Source organism: Sinohyriopsis cumingii, chromosome 13 (genome assembly GCF_028554795.1).
Source record: "Sinohyriopsis cumingii isolate HCF-2022 chromosome 13, ASM2855479v2, whole genome shotgun sequence".
Lineage (NCBI taxonomy): Eukaryota > Metazoa > Mollusca > Bivalvia > Unionida > Unionidae > Sinohyriopsis > Sinohyriopsis cumingii.
The window spans coordinates 27909701-27936180 of record NC_142973.1 but is presented as its reverse complement, the minus strand read 5'-3'; the positions used below and the strand labels follow the sequence as shown (position 1 = coordinate 27936180).

Here is a 26480-nt window from a genome sequence, read left to right as displayed (position 1 = left end):
TGAACAAAATTTGAGCAAGATCCACAAGACTTGTCACCCAAAAATGATGCACTAGATAACACCAACTTTCCATGCAAAACAGTCTAAATGATTCTGTAATTTTGTTTAACTTCTTCAAAAGTTTGGAGAAATGGAAAAGTTAATGTGTGGGAATGTTCTTAAGGTTTATTGTCATTACACCATGTAGTCATATGAAGTTAATCAGCAACTATACACTGTAATTGACTGAAACTGATTGGAGTACCTACATTACTGTAATTACAAATAAATAAAACTATTATATCAACTGTCACATGAAGCAATTTTTTTTATTTTTTAGTTTCTAAACTTCACCCAAAATTGAGCAAGTACAAAAGAGTTACATTTATTGTTGAATTGGCCCATTAAACGTCCAGTTGTAAAGTTGAGGTTAATCACTCGTAACATTAGTGACCACTATGGTTGCATAGATGACCACTATTTTATGAAGACATCTGTGTACATTTACTGGAGTTGTTTCAAAACATCTTTAAAGTGATTTGGACTTTGTTTCAGAGATATTTTAGAAACTAAAAAAATGAATTGCTTGTCCTTGTTGCAGTTGATTAAATATTTGGAACCATTGTTAATTATGACAAAATAATCTAGGCATTCCTTTCAGTTTTAATTAATTATGACGTACTGTGCTTATTTAGTAATGTGCCCCAAATATTTGGTGAACTGACCAAAACAGGCACATAAACATTAAACACCTGGCTCCACATCACAAAGCCCATACCTGAATTTGCTTCACCACAGCTGTTCATTCAGTGTGTAATTAATTTGAACATTATATTGAATATAATGCAAAAAGGGATTTTTAAAAAGACAATGAGGTAGGAAAGAGCAGGAAAAGAAGAAAAAACAAACCCTAAGGACACTGGAAAGACTACTTTTGTAATGAGAGAATATACAATAGTTAACATTTATTTTATGACTGTCCAGTTACTGAAAATTATTGGAAATTATTTGAGGAATAGATCAGAGCTTCTGACCTGAATTATAGAATTTTCCACAAAACTATTTTTATATGAAATTAAATTTTTTTATAAGTATTCTAATTTCTTACTATTGCTTGCATGATGCTATATGAAGATCACACTGTGCAGCAACAAAAAACCCAAATCTTAACAAGTAAAAGGATTTTGTTTTATTGTACAAACAACTTGAAAAATATATGACATAATAGATAAGATTAGTTTGTCAGAAAACCTACTGTCGACTTTTTATGTTATTTATTTTTTTAAATCTTAAAGCTATTTATACTGTAATGTCTTTTTGCAAGGGATTCAGGACATGATTTCATTAAAACAGGTTTGTATTTCTGGGTGGGTGTGTTTAAGTCAACAAAACACAAAACACTTTTAAGGTAACCTTCATACACCAAGTCAGGTTTTGAAGAATCAAAATGTACAAAATTTTGACAGCTACTGTTCAAAATAAAAAACACGCACATCACAATTTTTAGTCCTTTATTTGTTGACTGATTCTCTCGTGTAACCTTAGTAAGTACAAAAGTATGTAAAATAAAAAAATAAAAAATTGCACTAAGATTAATATAACACATCCAGTAATTACTATCTTTGTTTCCTTAACTTATAACACATCCAGTAATTACTATCTTTGTTTCCTTAACTTATAACACATCCAGTAATTACTATCTTTGTTTCCTTAACTTATAACACATCCAGTAATTACTATCTTTGTTTCCTTAACTTATAACACATCCAGTAATTACTATCTTTGTTTCCTTAACTGTCTTTTTCTGTAAGGAATGCCATATTCTGATTCAGGAGTATCTTTAACTAGAATTTTATACTCATCTGTATTGTTTCTCTCAGACGGCGAACAGTTTAAAAACAACATTTTCAATCCACTGAACTTATGTGTTGCTGTAATGTCTGTATCACTAGCATCTTTATCTCTTCTGCTGTCGCTGGAATTATTTGAAAATGACTCCTCAAGAATATGTTTTTTAAAGCTTAATGTCGATCTGAAAGTATGCATGTCTTCAAGTTGCCTAACAACTGCTAAAGTGTTTTCAATTTTGTCTGCAGCTGAATACTCTGGAAATAAGTCTTTCACAGGTGCAGGATCATTTTTATCATGGTTTCTCTGTGGTGATGTACCATCTACTGAAAGATGTAATGCATGATTATCTCCCCTTAAGCTACTGCCAGAATCATCTTCCATCAAACCAGTGGTATGCATTCTTTTTCTGCCAGTCTTAAATTTCTTGAAAACTCTTTCTATATTTCTTGTCCCATCTTCTGGTTCACTAGTGGAGGTGTCAGATTTATTCTTTGGTGAAACCTTTTTCTTTATTTCAGTAAAGTTATGTTTACATTTTCTGGCTCTAGGTTTCACACTGCATCCCTCTATACTGTTTTCTGTGTCTTCATCTACTGAACCACATGCAACACTACTGTTGCTTTTTTGATCTACATTTGCTCCATAGTCCTTGTGCCCATCCTCATTTATATTCTTACTGAATGGATTTTTAGTCTTTTGTTTTTTGGTGATCTGTTGAGACCTCTTTATATTCTGTCTGTTGCCTGGATCAGATATTGATCCTCCAATGTCCACAGACAGATCAGTCACATTTATACATTCTTTTTCTGTCTGATCTGAATCACCAACAAACTTAAGTGATTTGAATTTTGAGCATTTTGCACGGATGAAATTTACATTGTTACTACGTTCATGTGAAGTCCTGTTCACATTGTCATTTCTATGGGCATGCTTTCTGCCACGAGTGCGTCTCTGTAAACCATGGCCATCCAAAGGTACCATAGCAAACTGAGGTGAAACCTAGAAATACAACAGAAAAATATATTTGTACAATTAAAACACATAACAGGCACAACTATAATCACAAAATACCAAACAGTGAAAGAGGCTGTTATCACTTATACATGTTAAAATATATTAAAGCATGAAACAGAAATAAAATTGAACTGATCGATAGTGCTGTCTCTTCATAACGCTGTTAATATGAGTCACAGAAGTGACTTGCAAATATGAAGAAACCATATAATGAGGATCTCCCAACAAAGCTGTGTCACAATAGCACATCTTAATCTCAGTAATACCATACCTGTGGCTATTGAATAACTGAATTTGTTGGTTTGGTAAGAGGCTGCTGATCCCACAACTAGAGAATAAAAACAAACACAAGAAATTCCCAGTACTGCTGCAGAGTAGGAGACTACTGCGGGATGGAATCCATTTTGGCCACTTTCTAAGCAATGATGAGTGGACCCAAGAAAAAAATGCCTTTGCTCTGGTGAGCTAACGAGTAAAGGTAAAAGAAGCAGAAAATAGTGTGAGAGTGCCAAATCATGGCTTTCATCACATCCTCCAAAGGTGAATGAGTTAGATATAGATAGGCCCAATGAGGCAGTAATTATAGGTTACTGCATTTGTTGGGAAAATATGAACTAATTTGTTCCGGATGTAAATACTGCACGACCATGGGAGTGCAGTATATTCATCTGAAAAAACGAGTTCATATTTTCCTATACAAATGCAGTAACCTTTTTATTATGTGCTCATTTTTTTTAATTCTACCTAATGCTTGATTATCTTAACAAAATACACAACAAGAAACAAAATAACTGAATGTATGCCGTATTCCAAACTAAATACACAAGCACAGATTCATCATTACACAATAACAACATTATTAATGCACACATAACTCCGCCAAGATAATACTGAACTTAGTCGCACGCTCAACATAACTTTTGAAAGAAAATGGTCTAGTTAAAATTGAAATCTGGAGTCATATTGTGAATGAATGCACATTGCAACAACTTTTCCATTTGATCTAGAATGAATCGATTTTGGTATTTTTTTTACTCTATTAAATTTCTTGATTATGGACCGGATTTATATGTGACAATTTCACATGAAATACATTGCACTGAAGAAGCAAGGGAGAAGCATGTTGAATCTGCAAATGCGTTTCTGTTTCTGTCATTGAATGTTTGAAATCATAATGTGGGAAAAATATGAAGTCTTTCAATTGCAATTATCAAAAAGACACTATGGCATTTAATGCTTATTTCATTTTGAGTGCCATAAGGAGGATGTAATTGCACATATTTGAAATTACAATTTCGAAATGTGTAATCAAGATTGAGAACCCATGACATGGCTAATGTAATTTGGATTTGCAGAACTAAGAAAGTACATTTTGAGGAAATTCAGGATGTAAAACTGTAAATATATTTTTTACCATTCTTATCACCAGCTAAAGAAGACAGTTTATGTCTTGACACTTGTATGTTATTTGTAAGGACCCTTTCTTGTGTCTATTATATAGCTACCCTAAATCTGAAACATTGTATCAAAAAGTTAACACGGAATGTGCCAAAGCAACTGGTATGTGGTAGTCCATGAAACAATGGCTTTACTTCATTCAGAAACAAATTTAAAAAACCACAACGTAAAACACCTACTATGCGAGTGTATATGATTTGTTTACGAATCAAAAGTGCTGGCATCTGCGTCCATTGTTTGTTTACAATAGAAAGTAGTTCCTTTATGAAGGTGTGCAATATCGTAAAATACTGAACGATTCTGATGATGTGAGGTTGACAGTGAAAAAAAATGAGCATATAATAACAGTTCAAACCTCATGGGCTTTGATTTTCCTGAGAGAAAGGTCCCTGTCAGTATGGGACTGGTAAGCTCTCTTGATAGCTAATGCTGAAATATCAGTTGAACTTGTAATGGGAAGAAAATATGCTTCCTACCCTTCCTTCCTTCTCCCTTTAGGGTCTGCCAAATAAAAACAAGGCTCTAACTGGATATAAAAGTCTACCTTTACCATCCCAGGCACAGATATGGCTGATACTGTTAATCTCAACTCGGAGTGGAGCAACCAATGGAAGCTGTTTTGCAAAAACAAACCCTGATTGGCAAAGGAGAGAAACTGACTCATAATTCTCATTGAACCTGATTGATACAATCCTGCTCTATGGATAGAACATGAAACTTGTTCCTTTATCTTGCAGATCCTATGGTGAGCCAAAAAACCATCTTGGGGTTAAGTTGCTTGAAAGAAGCTTCACCAGAAGGTTCATAGGGGTTTATTATGAGACCACAGGACACAAGAAAGATTCATTAAGACATTAGAGAGCTATAAACTGGTTTCTGCAGCTTGCAATAACTGATCAGGTCTGTTAAGTGAGAATCTGCCTTAATAGTGGGTCCTTAAAACAACTGGAGAGTGTTGGAAAGGGGAACTCAGTAACCCTTAATAGTAGAAACTGAGGATTATTCTCTTCGAAAAGGAAGAGAAGAAAATCAGCCACTGAACTCATAAAGGGACAGCTAGGATTTACATTTTTCTACTACACTAGTCACAAAAGATTCTCCATTTGGAATTAAACACCTTACACGCTGATCTTAACCTGGACTGAATGATGCATTTGACAACTTTGATTGAAAATGTTTCATTATGGAGAGATTGTTTGAGATGAGCCAAGTGCAAGTGTGAAGGTGGAGAATCTGGGTGCTGTTGTGTAGGTCTGCTGCAAAATTCAAGGTCCCTGCAGAGAGTGAGAAAGAGATGAGCTGACAATGTGGTCTTTACTGTCAGTGCCTCCAACAAGGACAGGATCTTGTCTACTCTGTCTAGAGGGACACATTTGTAAAGAGATTCATCCCCACAAAGATAAAAACTTGAGATAATTTCCCTAGGTCTGGCAGATGACCCAGCCTGGTCACTATGAATCAACAGTGAGACAGACCTAGTCTGAGGAACTCTAGACAAACACCAATTGTCAAAATATTGTTGAGTGCTGAGGCTCTGCTGAATGGCAGAGCTGGAAAATGGAAGACCTCCCCATCCAAGTAAAATGGGAGGTACATTCTGTGTGGAGGAAAGATAGAGATGAGAAGGTAGGCATTCTAAGATTAGTGGAGATGCACAATGGCCAGGTCCAATAGCATTCCTGACTAAGACTGTAGACTCCATCTTTAAATCTTTTTAGGGAGGAAAAGTCAATAATTAGATGGGATTTTTACCCTTTCTTGGGAATGAAAATTTTGGGAATAGAAAGGCAGATATTGTCATTTAGCAGATCTCTCCTGCACCCTTTTGAAGAAGTGAGTGAATCTCTTCCTTTAGGTGCAACAGATTTAACTGGAGGAGGTAGATTCTGAAACCAAAGATAGTAGGCATCTTTATGTTTGAAAGGATCCAACCACTGACCACTGCACCATACCAGGCCTCTGAAAAGAAGTTTATTCTGGCACCAATGGTAACCAGCAGAAGAGGTTCATTTTGCAGGAGAGGACACCGGTCACTAGGGCAGTCCACCCTTGTCCTTAAGAAAGGGGAAGGGTCCATGAACTCCCACCCAAGGCCTTTGTGGAGTACAATTGTAAGGTCTAACTGCTGACGGTGAGCTCTGAAATGGGGTTTTGCTTTAATTGTGGCTGCATAACTTTACATTTAGCTGATGGATCCTGAAGGTGGTCAGGATGATTTTGCTTCTCAGCCAGCCTTGAGGAGCCAGCAGTTGATGCAGGGACCAGTGTTGTTGATCTCTCAAATCCCGAGTAGCCATGGAAGGGATGAGCTGTCCGAAGTGAGTCTCTGTCTCCATCCCTCAGAAGGTTCTTATTGTGCTCTAGAATGACCTTGTAAGCATCAAAGAAACATCCCTGCATAGGTAGAAAATCTCTGCTAACAAGGCTATGGACAAGGACAATGCATGTCTTGAAGATTTGCCACTGCTTCGATTGAAAGATGAAGAGTCATTGACAACAGAGATTCCTCTCTCAGCAGGCTGAATCAGGCTGCTAAAACGGGGTTGGCATATGAGGCTACTGTTACTAAGGATTTCAAAGTTTTCACTGGAAGGTAGGCATAGACACCCATAGAAATACCCATTTGAGCCACTTCGGTATCAAAAGTGGCAGTTTTATGGGCCATGAAGGGCAATTAACATTATAAGTTAGAAGCATCTACCAAGGGTTGCAATGTAGAGGATGAGACAGACCACCCCCTATCACTGTCTAGTCAAGTTTTGTCCCTCTGATAGAGGTCCTTAATCATAACAAAGTGAGGAACAAGTAAGAGATCTGGTTAAGAATCTGTCCCAGCAATTTTTTCCAAACTGTTAAGAATTTTAGAATCACCAGAACCTTTAGATTTGGGACACAGGGCAAGAGGCAGTAAACCTTGTTTAATGAAAGACCAGCTCTCTTCCTCCTCTGCCACCTTAACCAATGGATGAGAGGGTGCAGTGGACTTGAAGGGAGGAGGTACTATATCTGCCTGATCTGTCTCCAACTCATGTACATTAACGAGGACAGAAAGGATTTCTATGGTCCACTCTCTCTCCCTCTTTCCTGGAAGGCAGGACTATATGACCCAATGTCTCTCTGTTGCAGAGGATGTGGGGAAGATTTGGGGGATGAAAAACTTGGGCCAGTACCTCCTCCAATGGAGCTAATGTACTGTCCTTAATAGTGGACTCAGCAGATGGGTGAGAGTGACTCTTCATCTGCCAAGAGCATTTGGAGGAAAATGTTCCAACCCTCTCCTTCTTTCTTGACCCAACTTCCATCAGATAATGTAGTTCCATGTCTGCAGTAATGAATATACTACCAGGAAAGGGCCAATTACTTCCCTGCTGTGGTAGGCCCCACATCCCAAAGGAATTTAGTGAGATAATAGGGAATGTGGTGCTGACGATCAAATCCCCTACATTAATCTGGAATATTTAAGTTAATTCTCAGTCCCCTGCATGATGAAACATCAGTCTGAAGGGTCTGGGCGAAGCCCGATCCCTATTCCCATACTGCTTGGACTCCTATGGTTGGTGCCTAGTCACCAGTTCCTAGTGAATGGTACCATGTGTCTGGTGACTGGGCAAAGACCTGTCACTTGACAGATCTGTAGGAAGATGATTCCCCAGATCTCACTCAGATCTGAGATCTCCCTTTAGTGTGTGTGTGTGTGTGTGTGTTTAATCCCATCACTGACAACCAGGTATAAATGATTGCTAAGGACTATAAAATTATCAAAAAATCCAGAAGGTACGAGTTCCAATACTAAAATGGAAACAAAATCAAGGAATTCTAGCTAAAACTACTACTGAAAAGAATGTTTTTGATAGCCAAGTATGTGATATGAAGATAAATTTGGTGTGCAACCTGGTTTACCAAATATAAAAATAGCACAATTAACAATACAGGTAATGCAAATGATAATGATTCATAATTAACGCAAGTCTGTAGACAACAATTTATGCAAGGATTGGGTAAATACCTACACTAGTACGAAAAAGTTCACAACCAAATTAGAATCACTAATGCCTTGTGAAAAGGGAAGAAAAAAGAATAAAATGCAAAACAATAAATTCAAAAGCAATGCAAAATCTTCATTGATGTAAACACTGTAGACATTACAGGCATGCAACCAAGAAAAGAATGAAGGTCAGTACACATGGGCAAAGTGTCTGGAATCTTCTGGTTCACCCTAACGGGAGGATGAATTCTCATGATACAGTTGGAGTATTTTCCACCTGGAAAAGTATCAGCTATGCAATAGCAACAAGTAAAGTATTACTGATATTAAAACAATCTGATGTGAACCATGACCATACACATTATAAGAGATGAAGCAGTAACGTAAGGGACCACTGTACTCTATTCCAAATTTTAACCTGGAGTACACAACTCTGAATAGGAAAAATGTAGTCATTTGCTATCAGTAGTTTGGTTGTGAAGTGTTTCAGATAGATCTGTTTTAAATTATGAAAATGTCTACTTTACAGCTTTTCTTTATCCAACGATAAGCCTACCCACAATGTTTCAAACAATGCAGGAGGCAGACTCCCTTAACTTAACATAAAGTAACAAAGGAAAATCAATATGTTCCGTTTAAGTTCAAAGATTTTTAAAATATTAATTTACCCACGAGACATCTAAGCAATCCTCTACAGGGACAGACTCTGCAGTTGGTGGGTGTCTGGCACTTAGAACAGGTGATGGCAGGCGATGAACAATATTTACTGGACTCTCTGTAAATACCAGGGGCTCTTTCTTAGCTTGGATAGATTTACGACGTCTTCTTGGCATTCTGGAACACAGAGAATGCCTTCATCACTGCTTTCCAGAATTCTATAAAAGAAATAAAGTTCAATTCACATTTACAGCCAATCAAATGAAGTACATCAAAACACCACTTACATGGATAAAAGAAGAATGAGGTACTTCATGTCCTCTGGGAAAATAACTTGAGGTGGTAGTTTGGGTCCTTGAGAGCCATGAATGAGCCATGGAGTTTATCCAAGCAATGGCACTGGACGGGAAGTAACTCTTGCTAAAATATGCTTATAGGTACCTATGTAGTAGCAAGACGGAAGCTAATACCTCTGTGTGTGTGTGTGTGATTAGGATTTTTAACATAGCTTTAACAATTTTTCAGTCATATCGCTACAATGTCTGCAGTGTGGCAGTTTATAGTGATGTCCAGCACTGAGGCATCATGCCGCAGACATGTAGTATGATGTCCCACCCAGTCACATTATCCTGAAACCAGGCCAACCAGTCCTAATACTAACCTCTTAATGCTGAGTGCCTAGCGAGGCAGCTGTTAGTATCATTTTTTCAAGTCTTTGGTATGACTCGGCCAGGGTTTGAACCCACGACCTCCCACTTCTGAGGCAGACGCTCTAACCATTAGGCCACTGGAGTGGTGCTAATACCTGTAACATGCATGTACAAATGTTACATTTGATCCTGTATGAATTTACGGGCCTAGAATTTTTTTTCCACTGATGAAGAGATCCTTTTGCTTTCTGAATACCAATATCACTGCACAATTTTCTTGGACACTTACCATGATCTAATCTTTTTTTGCTGTGGGCAGGTATCAATTTTTGCTGGTAACTAAATTTGTGGCTTCGGAAAGGGATTCTGTTGTGTCTAAACACAGATGATTGATTGTTGGGTCCTTACATTTGTGTTTCATAGCAACTATAAAATCTATTAATTGGTTCAGTATCCATTGAAAAATAGTAAATTTAAATTATCCACTGTAGCCTTCTGGTAAAATTTTTTGTTAACAACAAAAGTAAACTGTAAAACTAATTTCAGCCATGGACGTGAAGGGAACCAGTAAAACCACTGAGCATTAAAAAAAGCTTTGATGGGTGACAACAAATGTGTTACAACAACTTGTGAAGTGAAGTGAAGTTATTTATACTTACTAGGACACTCACTATTCATGAAATTCCTTGGGGTGGGTGGGTCTAGAGTCTGCACTCATTTTCCCCAAAACATTTAGAATGCATATTTTCACAATTGTTTTTTTTACTAGAAAATGTTAAAATAATTACATGTACCCATTTAGAGTTTTTAGTCATACACTGTATAAGGTTACGTTTCAAAATGACCATTATACCCCAATTCCCAGGTATGTTATATGCGTTACGAGTCTATGATCTTAAAGTAAGTAAAAGAAAAGAGTGAAGACAACAAGCTTTGTAAAATTTTAGAAATAATTTATTTCCCTATAATATAAAGTGAAAAAATCAGAGCACTTTTGTATTTCAAGAGAAAATAATTACTTGATCTCAATAATTTGAAGATAAAATTCATCCCAAACTGATCACAATATAATACAACTTAAAGTGCTAGATGTTAAAGCATGACTGGTGTGTGTGTGTGATTTGGACTTTTAAGGTAGCTTGAACAATTTTTCAGTCATGACTGGTAAAATCCTCAGTCACAATTTATTACAGTTCTCTGCTTGATCTCAGGTCACAATTTTTAATTTCTAAAAACAAATATTACTTAATGGAAAATAACCTTCTAGAATGACATAATGTGCCTTGTTTATTTAAAACTCAATAGCCTATAAAATTCAGTTAGGAATCACCGAAACCCTGACCCTGATCAACATATTTACTCCTTGTTTACCTGAATAAAAATCCTGACAATAAGCTCATACATGCAGAGAATAATGAAGCTGTTATTAGTTGTTTACATAAATGAAATAATATAAAAAAAAAGTTATTCAGGTCAAGCAGAAATTAGCTCAGTTTTGGACATGGTCAAGTCCAGCAAACAATGTTACATTACAATAACATGTAAAGAAATTTTAAAAAAATCAACAAACAATTAAATATATATAACATGTGGGGGGGGGATATAACTATCACCATGTCTGTCTGTCTGTCTAAAAATTTTAATTTCTGGAGCATAACTATCACCATCATCAAGGTATTTCAACCAAAATTGGTACACATGTCAAGCAAATTGCAGAGAGGTGACTTTTGAAAATGAATTCTTCTTAATTTAATATTTTTGTAATTATAATGGGAACAAAATGTAGTAAAAGTGGTATCTACACTCTGAGTGCTTCACCACATAAATACTATCTAAAGAATCACAGTTTAAAAACATAAGTGTTATGGATCATATGGCACGTTGTTACATAAGCTGGAACAAAAAGGATACATCACAAGACAACTTTTGTTAGGAAATATTTCATACAATGAGTACAGTATTTTATAACAAATGAGACTTGAAAATTAGGAATAACATTTTCGAACAAATAAGTTGGGAAAAAATAGGAGTAACAGACACTTTGATTTCAGATATATAAGTGATGCTAAAGCTATTTTAAAACAGAATGTAATCAAAGATTACATAACCTGCCTCAGCAAAGCTTTTAGGAGTCTCCAGCAGCAATTGTTAACATTATCAGGCGCACAAAAAGTTCTGAATAAAGTGATCCTGACCTAGGAAATATTGACAAAGCATAAAAGACATAATCAAATTAAAAATAACACTTTTCTCTATGGAAACAAGGTAGAAGTTGATAAAACCAGAGATTCATTTCTTCCCTCCTAAAATCTGCTTCAGAAGCCATTCTCATTGTCAACCTCTAAAGCCAAATTGTACCAAATGGAAGTGACAGGCTTGGAGTAACTTTCGAGTGACAGCCAGTATATGACCACCATAACATAGTTCATGCATCAGTAATTACCTTGATCAGTCACTAAAATAGTGGCCTCCCACAAAATGTGTGCAGACTGCTCCTCTAATTCCAACTCATTCACAGTACAATACACAGCTGACCTATTCAGAATGAGCTATCACAATGTACAATGTACAGTCATTATTTATTCCAACCTTCAAATGAACTGGTCAAGAAAGGTCTTGTGTGTAGGATAGCATGAATATAGCATGGAAAATCCATGTGGTCAAGAATGGTCTTGTGTGTAGGTTAGCATGAATGTAGCATGGAAAATCCATGTGATCATGAGCTAAGACACTAACCTAAAACAAAAATTATAACCCTCTTTGGTTTTATGGATTATGTACAAACAGAAATGTGTCCAATTACATGTATCAAGTTTTATGACTGACATCAACAACATACAAAAAACTTAAAACAGGAAACAGTCATTAATGCATGACATACAGGTTGCAAGTCTTCTGAAATTTTATATTTATTTCTCAGAATAAATGCCAATGAGCCCTATTATATGCTTATTCTGCCAAAAGTTTAAATTGATACAAATGATTAACAGTGATGAAAACTCAGCTGACCAAACATTCACTTGAAGGATGCATTTACTAAATCTAACGATAGCAGCCGACACCTTCTCCATAATTCATAGAGTCACAAATAAATGCTTTTCAGAGTTTTCAAGTTCTTGCAAAAGTTTTCAATGAGTATTTTTTCTTGTGGAAATTGTACTGTGTCCATGTTGTTTTACACTGCTTTAAAATGTACAGAAGAAAAAAGCACACTACAACAGCCAAGGGATACTAATCCATCTGGTACATAATCATGTAGTGGATCATTTAACTCACCCAACTGTATCCCATATTATTTTTTTATTTAAAAAACAAAAGTACATTTAAATAAATATATATATTTTTGTTTTAACTTTCTGTATTCCTTAGATCAATTCAAGAAGTTTGGGGAAAACTGATCTGAGTTTTCAAGGCAACCTTTCAAATTAAAGAATTTGTTATGGTTATACAGACCATGTTCTCCCTTATTTACATCTGTAAGTGTATTATCCTCTTCTTGTGCTTCTGTTAAAATTGCCAAAAGGTAACAAGTACATGTGGAAACGGTAACACTTCTTTGGAGGTTAATAATAACTGATTAACTGACTACATGATAATGTATCTGTCTTTCAATAAACAAGAGTCCCTTGCTGGGACAGATGCTCTACTGTCTGAAAGAATTTCTAATGACTCGAGATTAGACAGTTTATTTGATCCTTTATCTTGCTTCAAGTGCTAATTATTTTATTATTTATTTAAAATTTTAACCCTTATTATTGTTCTTGAGAATAGCAAAACCATCTCTGATATTCTTGAGAAACCCAAGATACCAAACTTAGAAACAAAATCATTTTCTGACATGTCACAGTTTAAAATGTTCACAAAATAATGCAAGTGCAGTAAAAACTTTTTTATTATGACCTCTGACTTTCTGAAGAAAAAGAAATGTTTTTCATTGTATTCATCAGACACATCCACAGTCTTGGGACAGCACATCCAAATGGCAGAGTCAAGACCATCGCTCTTAAATTCAACACCTGCATGCTATAAACTTGTTGAAATGTGATTAAATACAAAGTCTGGTCAAAATTCACTTGTACAAGTCAACATGTTCATAACCTCAATCAAGTACAAAAATGCATGTACCAGTATAAACTTTTAACTTGACCACAAGGTCAGTTAGGTCTGGTTTTCAAAACTCATCAGAGATCTGCACTATTTTCATTCAGAAACAATTAAATAACAAAACTCATCCAAACGGAGTAGTAATAACAAGATTTACAAGATGGCTACTATGGTGTGATGTTGGAGGTCACATATGAGCACCATCTTAAAATTAGATCACCATCATTTTCATATAGGAATAATTATACTGTTACATGTTTAGGCTTGAATAAACAGTAGCACAGAAAGAGTGAAAACAACAAGCTTTTTAAAATTTAACGAATAATTTTTTTTCCTGGAAAATTCTGTAAAAATGAAAAAATAAGAACTTATGGTTTCAAGAATCAAATCCAAAACTAATCTAAGAATAATCCACAAATTAAATTGCAAAAGTCCTAGTAATAAATGTTCTAATAATTTCAAGTTCGAATCCTGATGGAAAATCCTAGATGAATGATGATGACGTATGCTGTAGTCAGTACTGTGCTTATCTACAGTTCCTTGTAGAAATACAAATAATGGCACTCTGGTGTTGGAAATCCAAATTAAATTTGAAAGCAATGTCTTTCCAAAATATCTGTGTAAGCACTCCTCAAAATATTTCCAGAGAATAAAAAATTTATCCTTTTGAAATCCAAATGATCTTTAGAAAATTATAGCTCAAGATCTGGCTACAACAAATTAACTTGACATCAGTGTGAAAAGCACCAAAAACTGAGAAAGAGAGAGAGAGATCTAAAACCAAGGTTATATCGTATCATAAGACACAATTTTGAAATCCCCTCTAAGTTGCGAAATGAGAGGGGGGTCGCGTGATCATGTTTATATCATGTACACAGAATATGGCCTTGATTAGACCAATGATTTTCTTCCCAGAATAAAAAAAAAAAGTGTTTACTTCTTAGCCCATGCAGTCCCATCATGACCTTGACAACAACCAAATATTTTAAAATAAAATAGAACTTTGTTTACTAATTCTGAATCAAGGTCAGCTTCCAGACCAACACCTGGTGTTAATGAAAGAATGATTCAGGTCAACCAATTTTCTGAAAAAAATATCATCTCCAATACAATTACAATAGCATATAAGAAAAATAAAAATTTAAAACTGACAAACAATTAAATTAAAAAATATATATATATTAAATCAGATATACGTAACAATATACTGTGAGAAACGTTTTCGTAAATAAAAAAAATGTCAATATATCCATTCTTTCAAGAGGAGTGGTAATAACATGATTTTCAAGATAGCCACCATTGATGAGCAAGAGTATCATTTAGGACCAACCAGGTAACAGAGTGGTTTAAAGTGCTTGCCCTTACTGATCACTGCCATCTTGACTGTCCGCATGGGTTTGAGTCTCAGGCATGTGCGTGTGTGCAATTTGGATTTCTAACGTAACATGTCATACATATACTGTATAAGTGTGTTGTGACGTGATTGGTCTTTTAACGTAGCTTTAACAATTTTTCAGTCATATTGCTATAATGTCTGCAGTGTGGCAGTTTATAGTGATGTCTAGCACTGGGGCATCATGCTGCAGACATGTAACATGATGTCCCACCCAGTCTCATTATCCTGATGCCAGGCCGATCAGTCCTAACACTAACCTCTTAATGCTGAGCAGCAAGCGAGGCAGCTGTTAGTACCATTTCAGTAAGTCTTTGTCATGACTCAGCCGAGATCGAACCCTCGACCTCCCACATCCAAGGCAGATGCTCTAACCACTAGGCCACCGGAGCAGTCTAGTCTCAGGCATGTCAGTGTCAGTATGTGAGAAAGCTTGCCAGTAGCTTCATGTGGGTCAGGGCCCTTACTGGTTTTCCCTGGTTCTTCTTCCACTAGTTCTGATGGCTGCCGTCTGTAGCCTATCTTGTGCTAAGAAATGGCATTAAGCCCAAAAAACAACAGGACCAACATAATATCTTTTTTTCAGTGAAAACCATGATGTCTATAGGATCCTCTACCCAAGAGAAGTATTTTTTTAAAAACATTTAAATATGCTTTTTATGGCTGCTATATTAAAGGTCTGATTGGCATTGGCATTTAATAACAACTACTCTTCATGAGTAGGGGCCCCGAGTGGTCGAGTGGTCTAAAGCGCTCTCCGTTACGGATCACTGCCATCTCACCTCTGTCTGCAGCGGTTCGAGTCTCGGATTCAGCCAATATGGATATGTTAGAAAGCTTGCCAGTAGCTTCTCGTGGGTTGGTGGTTCTTTCCTGGGTTTTCCCAGGTTCTTCCTCCACCATTAATACTGGCCGCCATGTATAGCCTATCGTGTGCTGAAAAATGGCGTTAAGCCCCACAACAACAACAACTTCATGAGTAGTAGTTTGATAAAGGGCATTTTGGAGGGTTACTGATATAATTCAGGGTTTTCTATCCCCTATGATTTTTGCCTACACTGGTAAAAAGCGACATTAAATGTGCAACACTTGGATTGTAATCAATGAAAGTGACCAATAAGCTACCAAAGAAAAGATCAGTCATGGCGATAGAAGGTGATGACCTATATCAGTAACTAACAAAATCCCCATTATCACACCACTAATGTAAACACCACTTATTAATGATTATGATCAGTGCTCATGTGTTCAAATTTTCAGTCCAGCCTATACTTATAAAAAATTTCTGTACTGCTACAGAAATAGGATTATTGATTGCCACTATACTGTGTGGATATCTTCTATAGCAGAGTATATTTTGTACTAAAGACTTACCAAAGTATATAATGGTGAAAAATTCTGACAGATGCATATAATGTTTTCAGAGAATTTATAGAGATATCAACTCATAGTTTTATTTTACCAAATGAGTGGAGTGTGTGCAATGTTACAAGAAAGATTAATTCGCTGTTTCATTTTAAAGCATTATACATGTTTATCAAAGAGGAATACAATATGTTATATGTGCTTTTGAAAGGTTGCAAAATCAGTGGTGTTAGGGGCTGTCAGAACTGCATCTAAACAAAGTGGTAAGTGGATGCACAGCACATCTAAAACAAACAGAGAAAGGAAAAGGTCTTCCAGGCATGGAAACCAAGGGTTCCACACTGATCTTGAAATACAATCACATGTACGTGGTCAGAGATGCAATTTGCAGGTTTGCCAGGGCAACAGCTGTTGGCCTTGGTGTGGCTGGAATCATGACCGTGCACAATCATTATAGGTGTCCAATCAAAATTATTGTTGGGGTTATGTGATGGTGCTTGGAAAATAATTTTGATATGATTAAATTCACAAATAAATGTTTATTCAGAACTGCTTGCTGCAGCACAAAGTACTCTCAACATGATTAGTAAACTGCTTTCAGTGGCAACTTAAGATAAAATAATTATTATATTTACCATATATGTTGGGACACTATTTGTTGGGACACCATAAATTAATTTATAAAGTAATGTTTTTTGTGCACTGTATGTTCAGGGACAAATCATTTTTTTGAGTTGTAAGTTCTGGGACATGTTATAAATCATTCAAAATATTTCCATGCTTAATAGATAGTTACATGCTGTTGTAAAGAAGGCTTTTATAGAGGTAAAAAATGAGTCAGCCTTTTCATTAAGGAAGTTTACATTCCTGCATGAAGCTCCGAGCTGCTTCATCAATCATTAGTTCTTCATCATTCTTGATGTTGTATCCAATCTGGAAGTCCACAGATTCTTTATCCTTCTAGATCTTAGCTGAAGATTTCACAAACACAGCCTTAATCTGCTTGATAAGCTCTTTTATCTGAGCAGCTTTTCAAAGAACATCTGAACACTTCGGGTTTTACGTGCAGGGGTATTTCCAAAACATTCTTCTTTAGAACGAATTTTTCCAGATCTTTTTTTGGATGAAACGAATTTTTCCAGGGAAAAAAATAATAGTGTGGGAGGTGCAGTTGAATTCAGGGAGTCTCCTGCAAAACATGGGAGGGTTGGCATGTCTGTGAGATGGAAAGTACACACTGACTACAAATGCCCTTCAGCAGTCACCGAAGGACAGTAGAAATCAAATGGAATCCACAGGAAGTTGTGTGAAGGCTGCAGATGTAAAAGAGCCAGTAACTGATAAAGCGATCCAAACGTTCTACTGTTGATCCTAACTGGTGCATAGGTAATCCCTTTATCTGTGCTGTAGTGTGGAACAGGTGGAGGTAAAAATCTTCCAGGAAATATATCACTGTACTTAGTGCGACACCACTGACCACAGCATGATTCACTGTTGCACTACACAATCTGTAAGCAATACTGTGACTGTTGAATGTGCCGACTTGACCACTCATCTGACGGTGGACTGATGTCCAGTTTTCCTGTATCACATGATACAAAAGATGCTACCACATCAAATCCACCAATAACCTATGAGCTCCAGATTTCTGCCAGCACTTCACTGGCCTTCTGGAAATTGGCCCTTTCCAACTCTACATCACATGTCTTGCCACTGCTGTCCAAATGAGATCCATAATGATTGTGAGGCAGGATCTATCCTAATAGGTTGCATGACAGAGGAACCATGCGTTGTTTGATAGTGATGTAGGCAGAGTGCCCTGGCACATGGCATACAACAAATATTGCATCCAGGTTGTTGTACAGCGATTACAAGTGTTTTCGGAAATCGAGGGTTCTCATCTGGACCGCCTTCTGCTGTTATGACCAGAATAAGCTTCATTGATCCATTAATACACATAACAGGCTGAAATGCAGGACGTTGTTTATGAGTTCTTCAAAATCAGTAGTGTGTGTCATTGCTGTGCTACTTTCATTTTTCCCACTGCAAATGAAGATAGCAGTCAGCCCTGAATACAATACAGACCCTGGTTTTATAACACATGCAGCATAGACTGATGGGATCAGTTTGTGGCATTCAACCCAGTTGTTATCTGGCACGTGGGACATGTGCCTTGTCGTCTTGGCTCAAGAAAATACTGTTCTCCCATAGCGACAGCCACATTTCTCAAGCAGCAGATTGCAAAATGAGCATCTACATGATTGCGCCTTTCACTGTTTGCTGCCTTAAGCAGCTTGACAGTCATTGTGGTCACATGATACTTAACTTTAGTCATCGCTGAATTACGTGGAAGCAGACGTAGATATGTTCCTGCTCGACTGATGCTGAAGCCATCTTGGACAAGGGCTTCATGCAGTCATCCAACATTTTGCAGCTACTAAGCTTCTCAGTTCGTCCCCATTGATCTGCAGCTGCTCCACATGATACAATGTCCAAGATTGTCTTTAGCAACTGTGGTTGGTCATCTTCTAAGCGGAGCCTTCTTACTTTCGGCCAACAGAACTTTTTGAATCACTGACCAATGACTGGATGTTCTTCTGTAGCTTCAGTCAGCTTTCTCTTGAAGTCAAGCCTGGAGTTCTGTTTGCATGCTCATTCAGCTGCCAGAGGTTTTAACTTTTTCTCCAGCTGCTCCCTTCTGCTGCCAAGTTCATAAGACTTTGTTTTCATATAGGGTGTCCAAAGTCCAGTGTTTTTTACCTGAAATAGACTAGCAATATGTGCATTGGCAGATTCAAACTCACTGCTTGCTGTGTCTTCTGCTGGTGTAGCGTGTTGGGTTTTTTCTTCACTAGACATTCTACTGCTGTTGTTTGCATCTCTGCATCCATCTCTCTTGCTCTTACGTCAGCTGAAGATGCCTCTTCCACCTCTGACTGAATATCACTATTTATTATCACCACAGTTGATGTAAGTTCCTGAGATGACGTGGTTAGTGTTGAAGTAGTTAAATCTGATGCTTAGCTTAGACTGGCCTTAGGCATGGCAGTGCAGGCCCACAAGCTCATCAGATGACTTTTTCTTTCTGCTGCTCTCGCATGCCAAACTCATTTCAAGTTTTCTACTTCTTCATTTTGTTTACAATTGTTCCACTGCTCCTGTGCATGTTTATGTGCCAGATCTGCTTTCAGATCAGGGTGTGCAGCAATGAAAGCATCCTTAAAGTCGCTATACAGTTATAACACTCATCCATTATTAGCATTGGTAGTATACAGAATATTCTTAAATAATATTTAATATTAGCTGGAAAAATATAGATATTAAAAACTCTATTAAACGTTATGTTGCCTATGTCACTGATTAACACGTATGTGTGCGGAAGGCAGCTGAAGTTGATGATTTCAGATGTACTGTGAGTAGCAGCAGTGTAGTGGTGGCTACCGCAACCAGTCATCTGCTTCAAGGTTTGCTGGCACTAGCTCTGCAATCCCATGGTCAAACAGGGTCTTCATCACAGGCCAGGCACTGTATTGTCTAAACTGAGAGTATTATACGGGCTGTGGTGCATCTTACTTTGCTATTTGTATACTCGCTCAGGTCCACAGGGCCAATATGTGGGCCACGTAATCAACCTTAGGCACTGGGAGCCAGACCTATGTATTAATGCCAACCCATTCATATATATTTTGTGGCATGAATAATACAAATTGAAATTAACAAATAATTTATACTTATGGATCACCCATAAATGACATCTGCTAAACATACTGGAATACATGCAGTAGGCCTAAAGCAACTGCTCAACACAGAATATCAGAACAAAAAATACTAGCGTGCAGATGTCCGCAAGGTCCTTTATACCCCTCCCCCCTTGTCCACATATGAACAAACCCCCCTCCCCCTATCTTTGAGGATGTCCTTTATGGATGATCCCAAACCCATGATACTATCATATAGCTGACCTGGATGTAATTCAATCTTGTTTTTTTTGCACCTAACACCATGTCATGCGTGAATGGCAGATGTCTTCAAGTAATTGGTCAATTATTTCCCTCTCACTTGCAATTTTGTTGGATCTAGTTTTCACCTGGATAACATACTGAAACCTCTAAGTACAACCAAACATGATTTCTTTCTCAATGTTCATGTCAGTGAATGTATCGTGTGTTATCGGACATAAGTGATACATGCTACAGTATGGATGTCTATGCTACATATATGGAGTTCATGGATATATTTTACTTTTTAGTGCTCATGATGAAAAAAAAGAGGAATAAATGATAAGAATGCAAGGTTAGTTTTTATATTTTATTATCAAATAAGCATTTTGTTCATCTATTCTACTGCAACGTGCAATTGGGAGGAGTGGTGATAATTCAACACAAAAATTTATTTAATTTCCAAAGTCTTGGGACATATGACTGAGGTGAAAAAAGTTTCACCATCAGTTCTGTGACAAGAAAAAAGAATTATTATTTTCTAGTGTCCCAATATATATGGTATATATGGTAGTTGAGTTCGAGACTGTGTTAATAGAAATGGAAAATCAGACTAAGTACCAATAAGGAACAGTGTGGTAGTGGATTTACAGTAAATAAAAATCAAATATCCCTTAAAAACATTAAAGCATATAAATACCAAAAACTATTTGTCTCCTCATAAAAAACAATCAAGTTTAGCATTGCTGTGTGGTAATGGAGGCTACCAATACAGGTCACCACCTTCCCTATGAGTATCCTCTTGTTTGGTCACATCTTGGTCACTTTCACTAATTACAATCCATGGGTTGCACATACATGTGGCTTTTTACCAATATAAGTCATGGGGGTGATAGAAGGCTGTGACCTATATCAGTAACCACTGTTCAAAATGCCCATTATTTACTGAAGACCTCATGTCACTACAACTATCAATTCTAGAGAAGTGGCTACAGTAAGATGGCCACCTTGGCCATGAAAATTGAGGTCTGATTAGTGCCATTTTCATTTGGAATCAACTAGACAACTTGAGTTTTTAGTGGAAACCTAATGTTGATTATAATCATCCATTTAAGACATATAGTATTAACAAAATTTTCAAGATGGCTGCCAATGCAACCTCCAAGAAGATAAAGAGTAGCAGTATGAACTCTGTGTGAAAAATGACAAATGACAACAAGCAAGCCATCACAAAAGCTTTTCTGGTCTACAACAAGTAGAGCTATATAAAAAAAATCCAGGGGTGAACAATTGCAGTTTCTGTATAAATTGTCATTGGATTTTGTTTGTTTTTGTATATTAATTTCATGATTATAATGCTTCATATTTTTATAGCTATGGAGCTTCATTGTGGCCAATATTGGTTCCACTTTTCTACTCGGACATTATACTGGATACAATGTTGGACATACAGTCTACATGAACTGTTAAACAAGATCAGCTGGAATGTTGTCAGCACTGAGGATGCTGTTGTTTCAGCACATGACAGGCTATGCATAGCGGCCAGTATTAATGGTGGAGGAAGAACCTGGGAAAACCCCCAGAAGAACCACCGATCCACAAGAAGCTACTGGCAAGCTTTCTCACATACCCACACTGGCCAAATCCTAGACTCGAACCCACGCAGACAGAGGTGAGATGGCAGTGATCTGTAACGGAGAGTGCTTTAGACCACTTGGCCACTCGGGGCCCCCCACTCAGGATGTAAAAGCTGAATTACAACTCATTTTTATCACTTTTAAAGCCATAGGACAATAGGGGTGAAACAATTAATTGATATATTGAAGCACGAATACTTTTGCTGTAATTATACACATATATTTATATACATGTAAGTGGTGGAAAACCGATACCAAAGAATACTTACCATATTCAAGTTATTTAAACTTCAGCAGTTGTTAAAAATTGTATTAGCTGTTTTCCTTGTTATTCTTTAAATGGAGATTACATCTGAGACTGCTGTTGCAGGCACATGTAATCATTTTTGCTAGTTAAAACAAAAAGAACATGACACAACACACTGTATCCATCTACAAATTAAGACCAACTGATGTAGTTTGTAATATTTGGCAATTCCAAGGCAATTGTTTTACTGCAATAGCTTGTTCAGCATAAAGTAGTCCAAGTCTCCTCTGACCCTTGCCAATCCATTTTTGCTATCTGGACATTTATGTAGGGGTAGGGGTCAGAGCCAATCGCCTATCAGAAAGTTGGAATTTGCTGATACAATACGGTGTCAGCATAGGGCAGCTGCTTAGTAGTTGAATTAGCAAATTTGAACACCACTACATTGAGCCACATCTGTATGAGATTGATAGGAAGATGGTTTATTTTCTTAAAAATTGTGAGTGTAAGAGTCTGTATATCTCTAATCTGTTGATGACAAGAGGAAACTACAGCGCTGATGAAATTTGCCCTGTAACCTGACATCTGCATTGCTAGTTGCATGATGTAAATAGTTGTTAAACTAAATCTGATTGGCACATTGTGCCCTGGAACAAGTATTATGTCATAATTTGAACTTGCATCAAGGAAGTTTTACAAACGCATGCTTAAAATACAGGTTACCTAGATAACCCAAAATGGCTGATTCCCAGTGTTGTTCATCTTTAGATGAAGATTTTGTTCGGCAAATACTGGCAAATGATGGTTATGATGGCAGTAATTTTTAAAGTTATGAAGTATACTAGATTACTGGAAATGGGATAGGTGTTAATGGAATACCAGTGATTTTGAGCCCAAAAATGGTGTTAAATATGAGTCCAATATACATGCTGGATGGACAAAAATAGCATGACAATCAATCATCCTTTCAACAAATGTATAAAAAGTAGAGTACATGTATCAATCCAATTAAAATAAATTTAATTTAAAAGTAGAATGCAATTTTCATTTATTTTCTCAAACAATTTAGCACTGTGGGATCATGTGCTTCAAAACTATACTTCCCTATTGTTAAGATAAAATAAATAAATAATGAAAAAAATGAAATTAAGAAGTAAAGATATTTTGATCAAAATACCTGTCTAATGGCTAAACTGAGTCCTGCATCTGGTAAGATGGAACAGCTTTATATAACCTAAAATGCTGAATACAAATCACTGACAACTATCAGGTAGTCCATGGGTCATGCAACCAGGCGAAGTTGGCAACTAAGTCGCCTACATAATGTAAACTTCGCCTTCTTGTTTGGAAAGCAAAAATGACTTTGCCCTGTGATTTTTTTAAGGTACATTTACTGCTCATACTTTTTTAGATGCCCCCTCGCTTTAGCCAGGTTAGGTTTAGTGTTGTGTTGTAACAAAATATCTTCATCAAGCCATAAGTAGCTAGGCCTAGTTTTGATATCAATTACACGGACAAACTCTTGCACATTCACAGGCATGTATTTTGATAGCTGATTGACCATTAACCCATTTCTGAGTAACTAATTAGCAATTATCAATTTGAATCAATGCCAGATTTCCACGTCATCCTTTGATGATAAAAACATACAAACTGGTGTTTCTAAATTTTAACTGCCTCTTGTACATTATTTCATCATAAACTTAGTTTGAAACTGTAAGTGAACCAGTAATAGAGAAATAATAGTGGACATCGCTATGTCTGGGAAGTACCAGTTTATCAGAGTATCTGTTTTCATAAATCATCGGTCAGATATATTTAGAAAAATATACAATTCATAGAAAGCAAAGCCTAGGTATTATGTTATTTAAGATTTAACTTTAAAATACAATTATGTAACTCAAAAATGCATGGGATAATGCTATGTTGTTGAATTCACGAGGAGCGTTGTAAGGTCCAAATTGTTTTCTGACTCAACTCTTAGTTGTGAAGATACGGAAAAAACAGCTAAGCAGATATTTTTAACCATTGCCTAAAATTACTACAAGTACAAAGACAAAAAAATACATAAATTTGCAATCCTATCTATGGACTGTTGTAATGAAGCTATATAAAGTGAGTGATTACATTACTAAAACCCCTCCTTCTAAAAATAGATGCACTCACATCTGTTGATTTGATTTGGCTGGAAACAAAATTTTAGTTCATATACCGACTATAAAGGAGCCATGTCTATAATTTTATGCATTTTAGTGTGTTATGTATGAATATTTATGGTAATGTTTTATCCATATTTATGGTAATGTTTGATCCACACACAAATGAGAACGAACAGTATGATCTGAAGACATGGGCATTTGCTCTCAAGTACACGGTACAGGGGTTGTTTCAAACACGTTTAAAATCTTTAAAAGTGCCATTATTGTGAACTATTAAAAAGTATAAAAATAAATAAATAAATAAAAAAGTTGATTAAGGGTAGTTGATCAAGCATTTTTACTAACTTGCAATTACAATAATGTAATCTAGTTACTTAGTTAAAATTTGTTACAATGTAGTTTCTATTATTCTTTTAGAGTCATATGGCCAAAATAACAGAAAATTTTTTACTTGAAAAGAAAGTATTGCTTAAACCAAATGTTAAATGCAAATATGAATAATGGGAAATAAGGGAATAGTTCAAATAAGAGAACATACATTATATATATATATATATATATATATATATATATATATATATATATATATATATATATATATATATATAGTTTGCGTGTCTTTCTTCACGCCCACTTCTTCCAGTTGAGCTCTTACTTCTCCCTGTTCTGCCCAAAAGGAAAAGTCACTTCTCCCTAAAATTCAAGTCTAGCTTGACCCCTAGTAGTCTGTTTGAAAGTACCTTCTTTTTGTCTTGTCATGGATGAGAGTGGTAAATAAATTGGTGCTAGGTTTGTATGTCTGTAATCTGCATACTGGAAATTCATCAAGCAAATCAAAAAAAGGACATTACCTACCACTAACACACTTTCCTTTCTAAAGATGGAGCATGGGTTTATCATTTCACCCCTTTAGGAAACCACAAATAAATTGTTTATCGTACTGCAAATCCCATGTCAAAACATTGTTTAATGCATTAAGTCATATGACTGCTGACATACAGATTCAAAATCCATACATTTAAAGTATTTTTGAATAAGTCAAATTAAAACTGCCCCCAAACATAAAACTTGGAAATGCCTTCTAATTAACATTCATCTGAAAGATTCCAAAATTTATCTATGTGAATATATTATTCCTTGTAAGAATCTGAAGTTCTCAAGTGATGTATTTTTGTTGATAGGAAAGTTATTTATCAATCCTCTGAAACTAACTCCCATTCACTGTCTTCCAACTAACCACAAATGGTGAATAGTTTTGTCATTACAAGTCTCCTGTTTCCTGGTTTAGCTATTTATTCCTGAAAATTTATTTAATTTACCTTTTGTTCTTCAAATGATAGTCTTTGATCAACTTCTAATTATTTATGAAAAACCTGTTTATTTTATATTTTCACTGCCGTTTTTAATGAACCTGTTACATATGAGAAATTCAGATTCTTCAAGTTGATGTTACTTATTTTCATACAAAAGCTTTCAAAGTTATTCATGTTTACAGTCTGAATTTTTTTATTTATTAGGTCATTTAATATATAGCAAGACGAAATAATTTATTAAATATAAATGTAATGTGTACTAGTAGCAAACTGCCAATCGCTGCACATGGGGATTTGACACTTGTTAATTACCATTGATTTTTTACTCTATTTATAACTTCAAAATCGGTTGTATCCATGGCCTATATGAATTTATTCCTTGTAGTATCATATATTTAGTAACAAGACATGTGACCATAGAAAATACTACACAACATGGCATAGCTACAGTGCTCAACATGTTCATTTACAAGTTCGATTTAAAGAGTGACAGGAGTTTTATTCTAATGAAATTTAACTTAAAGTGTAAACATGGAATATTGTGAATATTTATGGAGATAATTTCATTATTTTGGCAAAGTATGGAAATAGTCGTACGGTAAGTTGTATCGATCTCTCTAATGCCAAGCTTAATTTGCATTTATCTTTATCCAATCTGCCGCCAATAAGCTTGACAAGTCCAAACTCATTCTATTCCATCCTCCACAGTTCGCCATTTGTAAACTACGGT

The 26480-nt window shown here is 36.1% G+C and overlaps 2 protein-coding genes across 2 annotated transcripts in view; one reads left to right on the top strand and one right to left on the bottom strand.

Annotated features, from left to right (window-relative positions):
• Positions 1 to 1476: 1476 nt before the first annotated feature.
• On the bottom strand, positions 1477 to 26480 carry LOC149785100 (uncharacterized). Its single transcript, XM_089978863.1, has 3 exons — positions 26348 to 26480; positions 8956 to 9162; positions 1477 to 2829 (listed from the first exon to the last, which is right to left on the bottom strand). Exons 2-3 carry the CDS (start codon positions 9118 to 9120, stop codon positions 1756 to 1758), a joined length of 1239 nt encoding a protein of 412 aa, XP_089834989.1. The 5' UTR covers positions 9121 to 9162; positions 26348 to 26480; the 3' UTR covers positions 1477 to 1755.
• LOC149785099 (uncharacterized) overlaps positions 25062 to 26480 on the top strand; it is a 40999-nt gene continuing 39580 nt past the window's right edge. The window contains exon 1 of the mRNA XM_089978862.1: positions 25062 to 26348. The gene's annotated coding sequence lies outside the window, so the exon portion shown is untranslated. The remainder of the gene's footprint in view (positions 26349 to 26480) is intronic.